The sequence below is a fragment of the Harpia harpyja genome, chromosome 13 (assembly GCF_026419915.1).
Source record: "Harpia harpyja isolate bHarHar1 chromosome 13, bHarHar1 primary haplotype, whole genome shotgun sequence".
In the NCBI taxonomy this organism is placed as follows: Eukaryota; Metazoa; Chordata; class Aves; order Accipitriformes; family Accipitridae; genus Harpia; species Harpia harpyja.
Window position 1 is genome coordinate 32,912,744 of NC_068952.1, and position 15,137 is coordinate 32,927,880.

Below are 15,137 nucleotides of genomic sequence, written 5' to 3' on the forward strand. Positions count from 1 at the left end.
AATAGAGTTCAACTGTACAATTAGATTCTCGATGGTAAGTAATGGTACACTAAAAGTTCCTGCAGATTGCTTCACAGCTGGTATGATTATACCACAATTAAAATGTTTTGACACATTAATTTAACTGGGGGTTTGTGTTTGATTTGGTGGGGAAAGCAACAACAACAACAAAAACATCTAGAGATCTTCTCTGTTAATCGAATTCTTTTAAGTAACTGCCGTATGCTACATCAAATATAATACCTATGCCCAGTTACATTAAACCTGTAATCTGAACTCCTCAGAAGACCAAAATCTTTTTAGTTACGAAAACAGAATACATAAATGTTTCTAAACATGCACATGTTTTTACATTTACATCTAGTATCTACTGCATGTTTCTATATACTCTTTACAGCAATAGTTCTTCATAAACAAGTCCAAATAACTAGCTTGTACTAGGTTTTTTATGACTGATTTAAAAAAAAAAAATCTAAATCAACAAAATAGACTGCCTTTTGTATCAAAGCCAGAAGCCACATATTTTTTTTCTGTCATACTCCATGAAAAGTAGGAAAGAGATAAGAAAAGAGCTATGTGGAGCACCTAATAGAGACTGAAGAAGCAGAGAAAAGGAAGGAGAAAAGCAGATTTAATGGAATTTCCTATAAGCAATACTTATTTCTCATGAAAAGTAAGTTTGGGACTTCTGAAAGCGTTATGCCAATCAGTACATGTGAAGAGAACCAAGAATAACTGCTTTTATTGGCTTACTCCACCAGGCAAACTAAACTTCTTGCCCCAAGAAGGTGAAAAACCCACTATGTGCTTTCTGTCCCGGCAATTAGACTGGCTGAAAATTTCAGCATCAAACAGCCTTAATACCAGAATTTTGGTTCAGAAATACACAAGCACTGTTGCTTTCCACCTGGTTCTGGTGTAGAGAGTCTAAAACCCTACTAATTTTGGAAGAATGGAAAAAAATGTAGTCCCATTAGCACATTGAATCAATGTGCTGAATAATACCACATGATTAACAGAAAATTAAGTTGGAAGGTACATACTGGTCCATACTGCCAGCCAAGTTCAATCTTATTCATAACCCAAAGTTCATGGATGTTCTCTGCTAATTTTTCTCTAATCCTTTCCAGGTGGGGAGGCAAAACAATCTAAAGAGAGAAGAGAGAAAGAGGCTATTACAAATAAGTTGCTTGACAGCGCCACCCAAACTTCCATAACAGACAAACTTCGTACCAACCACATCTCTCAACTAAACCTAAATTATCATTCAGTTCTTACTGACTAAAGTAAGCAAGAATTCTTAGATTAACAGAAATACTTTAGCCTATGCACTTGCAAGTTCCAGAGTTTGACCAGCAAGGGAAAACAGTTTTAAATCCAACACCTCCAAATGGCACAGAATACATTGTTGGCAGCTGGCTAGAAACTACTCAAACCAATAGTATTTCTCAGCTTAAAAAATGCTAAAAATCTCAACAACCAAGGTAATGTTGTGAAAAACACTTCAGACAAATATAAGCATTTGAGAACTGAATCCCATTAAAAAAAAAATATTAGATGATGATGACAAGTGACAAGTGAAATCAGGACAGCACATCACTCTACCTCCAAAATTTGCAATCAAGTCTGCTTTGCCTCAAAAACCAGAGACCTTGCATACACAGTACTGTGAATCATGATAATGTTATCCTAATTTTTGGTGTTACAGAACAGTAATTACATGACACATTTAGAATGCTGTATTTAGCGCATAATGGCTACAAACTAGCAGATTTGTTCTTTTTTATGTGTTTTTTTTTCAGGAACGAGTTCCTAAATAAGGTAAAATCTGAGCACAAAGTATACAAAATTTATATAATCTCAAACTCTGGTCAAGTGTAAAATGAACTCTCATTATCTGTGATCAGAGATGGAGCTCTCTAGTATCAAAGAATTCCTGGTCTTTGCAACTATGTAAAAATAAAATGAAAACTGTAACTTCAATGTATGCCATTTACTGCCTACAGTGAGTCAAATGCCACTCTCAGTAACCTGCAAGTCCAGTTAAGAATTAGAGCTGAAGCTGGTCTAAAAGTCTTATCATAATACAAAGTCTTCAGTAATTGTAATTAAACAGTAATTAAAAATGTCTAGTAACAGAACAAGAAGTTCAAATATTCTTTTTTGCCTACTCTAATATTAAGGGTAAAACATTCTTTATTACAGTGTTTGTGAACTCAAATATATGAAATTTCTAGTGAGCGCTATAAGGACTTTACACACCGTTTATCAGCTTCTCACAATGGAACATACCAACCAAATCCCAAGAAAAAACAAGTTTGAGACAAGCTGCAAATTCAATCAAATGTGAAATAACATAGGCCTATAATATGTGTATTTAAAAATGAAAATGCAATCTTTCAGTTTTCATACCTGGCTAGTATCTACAGGAACTGGAGTGAAAGCTGCTTGTGACAGAGAGATAGTGGGACCCAGTAGGTCTCTTGTATAGTTATGATCCTGCTTGTACTCTCGGCTATGTTCCACTTTCAGCTTCTCTTTCGGTAGTACAGCTTCAAAGCAAGGGGCATATCCAGGTGGAGGAAGGAACTTGAACTCTCCATGGCGACCTCCAAGTAAGAAACGTACTCTGTAAACAACAGAGTTACTTTAGATAACTGAGTCACCTCTGGTGTCAAACCTAATCAGTTTTTAAGCCTAACAAGTGTTGAACGTTATTTTTTTAAAAAGAAAAAAAAATCAACATTGCAGCTTCTTTGCATTGTTTACAGTTCAACTTTCTCTAACTACTGCTGGAGTTTATGAAGTAGAAGGTGCAAAAAGCATGGGGAAAAGTAAACAATCCTTTCTTTTAGTTAATTTCCGCTTCCATAAAAGTATTCTAAATCATGAGACCAAAAGAGAAGACAGAGAGAGAGAGAATAATCAGTTTACTTATGCAGTAAGCAGCAGCCTTTCAAGTCTCAGAAGGCAGAGATTATAACCCAGAGTAACCAACCAACCACCTCTGAACTCTCTCCATTGAGGAGCTCTCCACCATCTCCCATTTGAGAAATGAGCCTGAAAACTCCATGCAATATGGTTCTTTCTTTTCTCTCACACAACACTAAATCCTTAGGGGACAATACAAAAATCCCCTATATTTTCTTCCCTAAAACTTATACTTGTCATGTTAGTAGAAACCTAAGGGAAAGCATTCTTTCATTCACTAACAAAATGGTGAATTGGTCATGGGTTTTTGTTACTGAAAAATTCAATGAATGAGGTGATCATGAAGTAGCAATGACATAATACTGAAAAATCTTCCCAGAACATTGCCATCCAGAAGGAATCAAAAAACACCCAAAAAACTACCCTTACAATGGAATCATTTTGTCTCTTTTTTATTTACTGAGTATCTTGTAAGATTTTTGTCAATGCTATACTGGAACACTCTCCAAAAACACACTCAGCACACAAATACTATCTGTCAAATATTTCTCTCACGACAGAGATAAAGCATTCAGGCTTACACTTCTGCATTTCATGGCATGCACATCTATAGTTTTACCACATTGTATCTCCTGTATTATCCAAGGCAAAGTCTAAAAAGTGCATTTTGCATCTGGAATGAGAGGCTGGTATGCCCACTGTGTGATAGCTCTTGGCTTCTGTAGTATTCACCACAGTCTTTGAATGATCCTTCACAGAGCATTGCTCTGTTTCCAGCCTAAATCAGCTTTCAGCCTTTACCTTTGCCAGTCCTGCTAAAGTTGGTCCCCCCACTGGAACATCACACCATCTTTTTTAATACTATAGTCTCAAACTATTCAATACATGGAAGCAGAAGTCTAGCACCTGAATTGTGACTTGAAATTTTATAGAAAACCAGTACAGCAACCAGAATACAGATTGACTGAATTCGCATCAACTCATCCTGCTGAAAAGAAAGCGTACCACCACCATTTCTTAAGGTAAATGCAGATAATGCATCTTCAAATAATAGTTACTACCTCATAACAAGTGAGTTAGGGCAAATATATTTTTAATATGATGTTTTTCTTCCCATATAGGTCCCATATAGGTCCATATATGCTGTCCTGGAGTGAATGTGTAGCAATGTGTCAGCTAAGAAATGATAATGAAGCTGTTTCTAAGATCTATCTGCAAACCACCTGAATACACTGGTGTGCTGAAAAACAACAGATGCACTATCTCTTCAGGACTCCTTTATAGCTCTCACTATCCAAGAACTGGAACCATGCCAAAGAAGCAGATGTCAGAAAGGGAAATGAGAGCAAAGTCAGCTAGGGAAATATTCAGCATATGCATATATACAGAAAAAAAACCAGACTGAGAAAAAAAAAAAAACAACTACACAAGATGCTAACTTTATTCCTGCAGAGAAGCTGACAACTGGGAAGAAGAGGCCATCTATGTTGAAATTCTCAAACATTCCTTGAACTGGCTGACCATTTATCCGGAAAGAGATGCTGGGGGCACTCAGGTCCAAACAGCAGCTAATAACATCATCAGTTCTTAACAGATGTTGGTTGGGAGAATTTACTGTTCGTGCTACACAACCTATGTAAGTAAAGGAGACACATTTAGCAAAACTTCTGAAAATTGTACAGGTTTTCACAGCAGTCTAAAAAAAGAGAAAGAAAACATAGCAGTGGAGCAAGAACACATTAATACACAAATATCTAACCTGTAACATCCAAGACCTGATTTTAAGCTTGCAATATAGTGAATAGAAGCATATAATCGAATCTACAAAGCTATTTTAATCATAAATAATACAATTAAACTACATTTAATGTAAGTGAAAATAATTACTGATACGCTTATGAAAAGTCAAAACCAAGAAAACTAAATTTTATTCCTCACAGTAGTAGAAGTGCAAATTGGAAAACAACCATTAGTATCCAATATGAAACCTACTATACTTTACTAAAGAATGCTTCGATATTCAAGATAAGGACAAATATCTTTCTTCAATTTTTTTAGGAAAAGTAAGGTACTTCCTGTTATTGTGTTCTGGTTTTGGCTGGGATAGAGTTAATTTTCTTTCTAGTAGCTGGTATAGTGCTATGTTTTGGATTCAGTATGAGAAGAATGTTGATAACACACTGATGTTTTCAGTTGTTGCTAAGTAGTATTTAGACTAAGTCAAGGAGTTTTCAGCTTCTCATGCCCAGCCAGCAAGAAGGTTGGAGGGGCACAAGAAGTTGGGAAGGGACACAGCCAGGACAGCTGACCCAAACTGGCCAAAGGGGTATTCCATACTGTGTGACATCATGCCCAGTATATAAACTGGGGGAAGTTGGCCTGGGGGGGAATCGCTGCTCGGGAACTGACTGGGCATCGGTTGGTCAGTTGTGAGCAATTGCATTGTGCATCACTTGTTTTGTATATTCTAATTCTTTTATTATTATTATTATTATTGTCATGTTTTAATTATTATTATTAACATTATTATTTTCTTCCTTTCTATCCTATTGAACTGTATCTCAACCCATGGGTTTTACTTTTTTTATTTCCTGATTCTCTCCCCCCATCCCACTGGGGAGGCTGCGTGGCGCTTAGTTGCTGGCTGGGGTTAAACCACGACATTAAGGGCCACATCATTGTATCCTCGCAAACTTGTGTAAGATGATACTACTCAGTTTCATAATCAAACTGCAAACCAGCATTTTTCTGGCATATAGAAAGACAGCATCAATTTTGAGGCATATATATTCAGTAATATATGTATTTTTCCTTAATAAGTTTTGTATGAATTCTAAAGGATCTAAATGATCATTATCTCTTGCATCAAATTACATTTACATAAGCACACCTGCTTCCCAAGAGAAATAACCTATAGAACACAGAAATAGAAAACGACTGTTTCTGAAATTTACAGCCATTTACAACAGAAAATTTATGGAAAAGCAGAAAAGTTGTATGAAAATATACTAGACATATTTTCCAAAAATAACATACGCAATGTCTGCAAGAGATAACCCACAATGCATATTAAGAACAGAGCACTAACTTTTTAACTATACTGTCCAACTTTTGTAAACGTCAAGGACTTAACTAAAAGCACTATATTTCCAAGAAGACTGAGATTGCATTTGTTTTTAACAGCAGCAAAAATAATAATAGAAAAATCTCAATAATTCTTCTGCAGATAAATTTTCATAGACACACCACAACCACCACCCCAAGGAAAAATAGAAAACAATACTTCTGATACCCTAGATATAGAAAATGACTTCCTGATACTGCCACATAATCTGCAGACTGTAGGACAGATGCTCTTGTGCAATCTGTCCCTCTTGATAAGGCAGTCAGCAGTATAGTTGGGGGGAAAAAAAAAAAGTTTTCAGATGCTCTTGCTGCTTCCCTACACCCTTTCAAAACAGGATGTCCTTAGCTCGGTTGCTGTAAGAACAGTCAGTTCCATGAGCAAAGACAGGGGAATGACATGGAGCAATCCTAAGGGCGCCTCACAAATCAAGAAATCTATAGGAAACACTGCTGAGAAACAGAGTAGCAGGTCACAGCGTAAAGAATGGCTTGCATGGAAACTACCTCCTACCAGCTCTACATCCCCAAACTCACAGAGCACAGTAGAGAATAGCAGAGAAAAACATCACAACAGCTGAGAGTTGGTTTCACATGAATCACACAAAGGGACAATTATTTAATGGCAGAGATAACTAAACTCTAAGAGTTATTGATGAAGAGTGGATATTTCATCTCCTTAAGGCATACTACTTGAAACTAAATGCTTTTTTAGATATTAAAATTTAGCCAGATATAGGTTAATGGGATCAATGCAAGGCTGATTGTTAACAGAAATATGTACCGGTCTTTGATGAACACATAGTCAGACCAAGTGATCCAAGTGCCTTTTCTGGCCTTAGGCTTTAAAAATCTGTGAGTTCCACTTCTCCATATTAGAGAAGTAATTGCAGGATTGAAAAAAACAAATATAAATTAAATGTGATTTTGGTAAAGGCTTGGTCCAGAACAGAAACTCAGGGATAGAAATTATTGTTGCTATTCATTAATGGATTCAATGCTTCATGCTCAGAAGATTATTTTTAAAAAGTCATTGGAGAGACTTACCAAGATGCAGCCTGGGATTGTTGAAGAAAAAGAAAGGCCATGATTTTCAGCACTCAACTACTTAAAAGTCCTTCCAAGTTTGAGAGGTACGTGTTACATAAGAATGTCAATGAAGACAGAAATCTTTTCAAATCCACCAGCTACATCCACAACAGAGATTAATATACAAAAATTGCATATACAAAGGTGATCTGACTTCTTTGGCTGGGCTGGATTATTGACTTGAGAACCACAAACAATTGTTCATTTATTCTTTTGTGACATTTCTAATTAAAATGTTTCCAGTGGGTAGAAAAATCATTTTGATTTTCAGTAATCTTTTGTTTCCTCCCTGAAAGCAACCCTAGCTACAGAAGTTATTTCAGTTGGCTCATTATTTCCTGGTTCTTCTGTAATAATACTTGATCTGACAAACTCAGTTATGACACAGCTTTTAATGACACCATTAATTATGCATCATTGTTCCCACGTAATTCTCACTATACTTGAGAGGCAAAGTGGCAGCTACTTTCCTAAGATGCCACTCCAGTCGATATGTTATTACTTAATAATACAATTCATTGCTATTTTGATTGGAAAATTCTTTTGATATGTAAAACTGTATTCTTTCCCAAGTACCAAGCCACAACGCCTCAAAACTTCAAAGACCTTGAATGATACATACAGCTGACTCACTAAAATGTCTCTCTTGTCCGCTAAGGAGCTTTAGAAAATTTTCTCCTATCTTCATAGTGGCAAGAATTGCCAGTCCAATGAGCTTAACCCAGTTTCCAGTCAGTTCTATGGTTCACCACTGCCCAATAATCTCTCAGAATCAAAGGAAAAAAATTTCCCTCAACAAGGTGAAACCACAGTAGAAGCTTTTTTCAAGAAGTTTAGGACTGTCCAAGTGTAGGACTACCTGTTCTAAATGATAGCTGGGAATGTTTTCGCAAAAGTTAAATTATGTGGAAAAGATTAAGAAAAAGAGAACAAGCTTGCTTTCTTATTATTCTGATTTTGCTGAGCTAACCCAGTTTGAAGAGAGAATAAGATATTTGCAGAATCAACAGTAAATACAAATACTTTAGATACTCACTCAGTTCAGCTTCCTTTAACACTAGAATTTGCATACAGAAATTACTATTAACAAATAGATCCAAGCTGCGCCAATAACATTTTAAAGATGAATACCTGATCAAACACACCACATGCAAGCTAGGAATACGATTCTGCAAGTCTTGCAACAGTCAGTCTTAATGTATGTAAATAAAACATGACTACAAAAAAAAATCTGGTTTTAAAATGTATAGCAAAAAGCATACTTAAAAATCTTTTTCGCCTCTAAAGTATTTCTAAACTTCTAAACTAAAGATCCACATTAAAAATCTGTTTAAAAACAAGAATAAAAATAAAAAAAAAAGAGAGAGTCCTGTGAATTAAATCTCTCTGGCTGTTCTTACACTATCATACAGGAATTACAAATTGGGATGACTGTTTGTCAGACTTCATTTTTTGCAGCTTTGAAGTTTTAAATAAAATCTTTACAGTTACTATGAAAAAAAAAACCATAAATAATTCCCAGGCTGAAACATAAATTATTAGTCTATCTATCTGCATTACTTTGTATAAACCAATTTTTTCAATATGCAGTGTCCACTTAAAACATATTCTGATATAGGGTACTGTTTCTGTATATTCCTAGTGTCAGCTGAAATACCTGATTCACTTTGCTGCAGTTGAAAACAAATTCACTGGAATTGCAAACAACGTTCTAGTATTTTAAAAAAAGAAAAACAAACAAAAAAATAAATCAGGAGAATACCTGACCACAGATGCAGACCATCGAAACCATAGGAATACAAGTCATCACCAACACCATTTCCTCCCCATTCTGCTCCCCCCCCTGGGTACGGTGAGTAGCCCTCTGTTGAAGCCCAGCCCACTCGTAGATGAGTTGATTCTGCAGTCACAAAGGGCTCTAGATGGTCCACCATAAGTTCATAGTACCATTTTCTGTATTGGGCAGAGCCTTCACTAATCCCCAAGAAGATGTTGGGTCGCATGCTTAAACAGAAAGAATAAAAGTGGTTATTAAAAACTTATCTCAAGAACATGATGAAGTACTGCAGACTTTTCATTAAACTCAAATTTCATGCTTGTTTTATGTGATTAAAACAATAGAAGTAATTTTATTTAATAGAAACATAGACTACCAGGTTGGAAGGGACCTCAAGGATCATCTGCTCCAACTTTTCTTGGCAAAAGCACGGTCTAGACAAGATGGCCCAGCACCCTGTCCAGCTGAATCTCAAGTGTCCAATGTTGGGGAATCCACCACTTCCCTGGTGAGATTATTCCGATGGCTGATTGTTCTCATTGTGAAAAGCTTTCCTCTTGTGTCCAGTCGGAATCTCCCCAGGAGTAACTTGTACCCATTACCCCTTGTCTTTTCCATGTGACTCCTGGTAAAAAGGGAGTCTCCATTTTCTCTGCAGCCACCCTTTAAATACTGGAACGTGGTGATAAGGCCTCCCCCTAAGACTTCCTTTCTCAAGGCTGAACAAACCCAGTTCTCTCAGCCTTTCCTCATATGCTTCCCAGTCCTTTGGTCATCTTTGTGGCCCTTCTCTGGACCCTCTCCAGCCTGTCCACATCTTTTTTCCATAGCAAGGACCAAAACTGAACACAGTATTCCAGGTGTGGCCTGACAAGAGCTGAGTAGAGTGGGATAATGACTTTTTTATCTCTGCTGGTGATGCCCTTGCTGATGCAACCCAGCATCCCCTTCACTTTCTTTGCCGCAGCAGCACACTGTTTGCTCATATTGAGCTTGTTGTCCACCAGGACCCCCAGGTCCCCTTCCACAGAGCTGCTCCCCAGCCAGGTAGATCCCAGCCTGCGCTGCACTCCTGGATTATGTTTTCCTAGGTGCAAGCCTTTACACTTGTCCTTGTTGAGCTTCATAAGGTTCTTCTTAGCCCACTCTTCCAGCCTAGCCAGGTCTTCCTACAGGGTGGCTCTCCCTTCCGAAGTGTCCACTTCCCCACTCAGTTTGGTATCATTGGCAAACTTCATCAGGGTACACTTGATCCCATCATCCAGATCACTTAAGAAGATATTAAACAGTACCGGGCCCGATATCGATCCCTGGGGGACTCCACTTGTGACAGGTTGACAGTTTGAAAAGGAGCTATTTACCACCACCCTCTGGGTGCAGCCTGTCAGCCAGTTCCCCACCCACCACACAGACCACTTGTCTAGACCGTAATGCATCAGTTTTTCAAGGAGGAGGCTGTGGGCAACCATATCAAAAGCCTTGGAGAAATCCAGGTAGATATGTCCACCACTTGCCCCACATCAACCGAGCAGGTTACTTTGTTGTAGAAGGCGATCAGGTTTGTCAAGCACAATTTGCCCTTGGTGAATCTGTCCTGGCTTTTCCCAATTATGTGTTTCATTTGACTTGTGATAGCCCCCAGGAGGATTCATTCTACAACCTTCCCAGGGACTGAAGTAAGACTGATGGGCCCATAATTTCCTGGATCCTCCTTTAAGGCCTTCTTGCAGATAGGGGTAGCATTAGCCTTCTTCTAGTCTTCTGGGACATCCCCCAATCTCCACAAATCCTCAACAATTATAGAGAATGGCCTTGCAATGAAGTCAGCCACCTCTCGTAACACCCTTGGGTGGATAATGTTAGGGCCCATTGACTCGTAGGGGCAAGCTCTTGTAATAGTTCACATACCACCTCTTCCTTCACAGACGGTGGGTCTGTGTGTGCATCGACCTGGATTTTTGTTCCCAAGGCCTGGGGCCCAAAAGTGTTGGTAAAGACAGAGGTGAAGAAAGTGTTGAGAACCTCTGCCTTTTCAGTGTTGCTGGTGACTAATTCACCTCTCCTGTTTAGCAGCAGGACAACATTCTCCTGTTTCTGCTTGTTGTTTACGTACTTGAAGAACCCCTTCTTGTAGTTTTTTACATCTCTGGCCAACTTCAATTCGAGCTGAGCTTTTGCTTTTCTATCCGCATCTCTGCATACCCTGGCAGCATCCTTGTAGTTCTCAATGAGTATTCATCCACTTTTCCATCTCTGGCATGCTTCTCTCTTGGTTTATGAGCAGACTCAGAAGCTCACAGTTAAGCCAAGGCTGTCTCCTGCTGCACCTAGTTCCCTTACCTTTAAAGGGGATGAACTGTTTTTGTGGTTCCAGGAGAGCATTCTTGACAAACTCCCAGCACTCACTAGCTCCTTTATTCTCCAGGGAAGCTTCCTGTGGAATCCCTCCCAGCTGAGCTCTGAGCAAGATGAAGTTTGCTCTTCTAAAATCTAAAACCTTTGTCTTAGTACTAACCTTCAGCATGCTCAGCAGGATCACAAACTACACAATATTGTGATCACTGCAGCCAAGGCTATCACTAACTGAGATATTACAAAGTAGGTTTCTTGGCTTGTGAGTAGCAAGTCCAGCAGTGCCTCATTCCTGGTTGGCACATCCAACATTTGTATGAGGAAGCAGTCCTCTACGCACTCCAGGAACTTGATGGATGACATGTGAGCTGCTGTATTGTTCTTCCAACAAATCTCTGGGTAGTTGTAGTCACCCATAAGAACCGGGTTCTGTTGATCGAAAGCTTGCTTAAGTGACCCAAATATTGCTTCATTGGCCTTATCATCTTGGCTTGGAGATCAGTAGCAGATGCCTACTGTAAGATCCCCCTTGGATATGACCCCTCTGATCTTGACCCAGAGGCATTTGATAGGGCTTCCACAATGGCCATAGTTGAATTCTATACTCCTTAACATATAGCGCAACTCCTCCTCCTCTTCTTCCCTGCCTGTCTTCACGAAACAGCCTATAGCCATCCATCGTGATCCTCCACTCATGTGAGCTGTCCCACCATGTTTCAGCTATTCCTATGATATCATAACTTTCTGACTGGCCACGGACCTCCAGTTTCTCCTGTTTGTTCCCCAGGCTGCATGCATTGGTATACATACACTTGAGGTGGTTGGTCTTCTGGTTCTCATCTTGTGAGGCAGCTAAGGAACATTTCTCACTGCTCTGGTTGGCCTGGCTTATCCCCAGTTAGTTGCAATGGCGTGAGCATTGCCACTTTTGACCCCACCCCCCAAGTCCTTCAGTTTAAAGCCCGCCTCACCAAGTTGGCCAGCCTGCTGTCAAAGATTCCATTGCCTCTTCTAGACAGGTGGATCCCATCCCTCCCTAACAGGCTATAGTCATCGAAGAATGTCCTGTTGTCATAAAAGCTAAAACCCTCATGATGGCACCAGCCATGAAGCCAGAAGTTGATTTGCATTATATGTCTATTTCTGGCTGCACCCTTTCCTGTAACCGGTAAAATGGAAGAAAAGATAACTTGGGCACCAATAATTTTCACTCGTACCGCCAGCGCTCTGTAGTCTTCCTTGATTCTGCCCAGTTTCCAGTTTGTGGTGTCATTCCTGCTCACATGAAACAGTAGCAATGGATAGTAGTCTGTGCTCTTGACAAGTTTCACCACCCTCTCAGCAACACCTTGGACCTTAGCTCCCGGAAGGCAGCTTATTTATTTATTTATTCTGGTGAAAAAATGCTCTATACAGTTAAACTAAAAAAGTGTTTGTTTCAGTAACTGAAACAGTATCCTCACTCAGATACCAATAATAATATTTTATGTGTTTGAACATTTAATAGATGTTAATTCCTATATACAAAAATTACAGCTATTCACCAGTTATGAATAGAAATGTAGTAAGTATACACTGCAGGTTTAATTTTACACAGCAAACTGCATTCTATAACACTCATTATCCATTCAAGAGAATAACATTTAAAAAGATACAAAAGTAAAACACCAATCTATTTCAGAATTCTCTTGTACCTCTTCCTTCCTTATTCCAAGTCTTGTATAACTTAGTAATTTGTAGCGGTTGTGCCAATCCTTAATGCCAATTTGATGTTCCTACTACTGATGATTTTAAAGTACTTCACAAGCATACTTAAAAGGCAAAATTATTACTGTGCTTATTCAGTATCTAGTTAAATAGCAATATGTAGAGTCATACATCTAAAGGTCATGGGGAAAAAAAAGGAAAGAAAACTGCTTTTCTAATGTAATTTTGGGATAATACTGAATCTAGAATCTCATCCCAAAAAATCTGTCTCCAGACAATTATTACTGTGTCAGCTTTGTACTAAGAAAGCCATCCAATCCTGAATTAAAGCTGTAGAGTACAGAAGTATCCAAAATCAATGCTAGGTATATTTGCTCAATGGTGGGTTACCTGTATTGCAAAAAATCTTTTAGACTTCTAGGCTGAATGTATCTAGTTTTCACATCCCTCCACTGGATTGTGTTATAACTTCTATAAATATTTTCTTTCTATGTGCAAGCTGCCTGATCAACAAAAATGTAGCTCTAAGCCAGTGCATGGTATGCCTTCTTGTGTAGGGAGTGCAGGGGGAGGAATAAGGGTTGATACAAGCTGTTAAATACAAGTCAGTGTAAAAGCAGATTTACTGATCTGATTGCTTATAAAATAACTTGTTTTATCACATAAGACTAATACACTTTCCTTCTAGCGGTATATCGGGTGTCTTCTGCTGAAAGTTTAAGTATAGATACTCTTCACTTTGTTAAAAGTCAAACATTTAATCCCCTCAAAAATATAAACAAAACCTGCTTGACAAAAAGCTATCTTCCAGAAAAGTCAAATCACTTGCAAGTTATTGGTAAGATTACCAATCGAATCTTTTCTGCCTGAACAGTATCAGCTTTATTATGCCTTTGTCCAGACTCCACAATTTAATCAACCTAATCATCGAACTTACTCTTTTTAAATAGAGGTTTGTGAATAGAATTTTCCAGTCCCCTGAAAAAGTATGTTAAACAGCAACATCTTAGTTCCTTTGCCAATTATTTTTGGTGCGAGGTATGCAAATCTCAGTCTATCACTAAATGTTTTCAATGTTTCATTGGTCTTTCTGAATTTTGAAAAAATAATCTTTTTTTCCTTACAACTGCAAGAATATGAATATTCTCATTCACAACTTCCTAATTGTCCTAGTTTCAGCTAGGATAGAGTTAATTTTCTTCCAAGTAGCTGGTATAGTGCTATGTTTTTGAGTTAGGTATGAGAAGAACGTTGATAACGCTGATGCCTTCAGTTGTTGCTAAGTAATGTTTAGTCTAAAGTCAAGGATTTTTCAGCTTCTCATGCCCAGCCAGCAAGAAGGCTGGAGGGGCACAAGAAGTTAGGAGGGGACACAGCCAGGGCAGCTGACCCAAAGTGGCCAACGGGGCAGTCCATACCATGTGACATCACATCTAGTATAAACTGGGGAGAGTGGGGGTAGGGGGATCACCGCTCGGGGACTAACTGGGTGTCGGTCGGTGGGTGGTGAGCAATTGCATTGTGCATCACTTGCATATTCCAATCCTTTTATTATTATTATTGTCATTTTATTAGTGTTACTATTATTAGTTTCTTCTTTTCTGTTCTATTAAATTGTTCTTATCTCAACCCACGAGTTTTACTTTTTTTCTGATTCCCTCCCCCATCCCACTAGGTGGTGGGGAAGTGGCTGAGTGGCTGCGTGGTGCTTAGTTGCTGACTGGGATTAAACCACAACACTAATGCAGAGCAAAAATATGTATTAACCACATTTGCTTTGTCTGCAGCCATATATGGAAAAGACAGTTCTACCTTCCCTGTACAAGATCCAAAGTCAGCTCAGAAGCTCAATCAGTACCCATACATTGAAAATTTCTCCTCATGTATTTTTAACAGAAGTTTTTGTTAGTGATTGTAGTTTATCGGTTGCCCAAATTTATTGCCGACATGGAATGATTCCCATTACACCATCTTTCCATGTGTTATACATGTTGGTGTGTTATTAGATGTGTTGGGAGAAGTCAAGTCACATGTGGTTATGAAAAATATGAGTGAATATATTAGCTATAAAATTGTCAAGTTCATTTCACCTTTAGACTTGAAAAGGCCTCCTTGCAATATACAGTAGTGGAATTTTTATGTTTTTCAGCATCTAATA

General features: G+C 38.4%; 1 protein-coding gene across 9 annotated transcripts in view; it reads right to left on the bottom strand.

The window, feature by feature from the left end:
- RYR2 (ryanodine receptor 2) overlaps window positions 1–15,137 on the bottom strand; it is a 449,694-nt gene that overhangs the window by 198,273 nt on the left and 236,284 nt on the right. For all 9 annotated transcript variants that reach the window (XM_052805738.1, XM_052805746.1, XM_052805744.1 and 6 more), the window contains 4 exons: window positions 8,906–9,147; window positions 4,371–4,563; window positions 2,413–2,629; window positions 1,044–1,148 (listed from right to left, as the gene is read on the bottom strand). In XM_052805738.1, coding sequence (XP_052661698.1) covers window positions 1,044–1,148; window positions 2,413–2,629; window positions 4,371–4,563; window positions 8,906–9,147 — 757 coding nt within the window. The remainder of the gene's footprint in view (window positions 1–1,043; window positions 1,149–2,412; window positions 2,630–4,370; window positions 4,564–8,905; window positions 9,148–15,137) is intronic.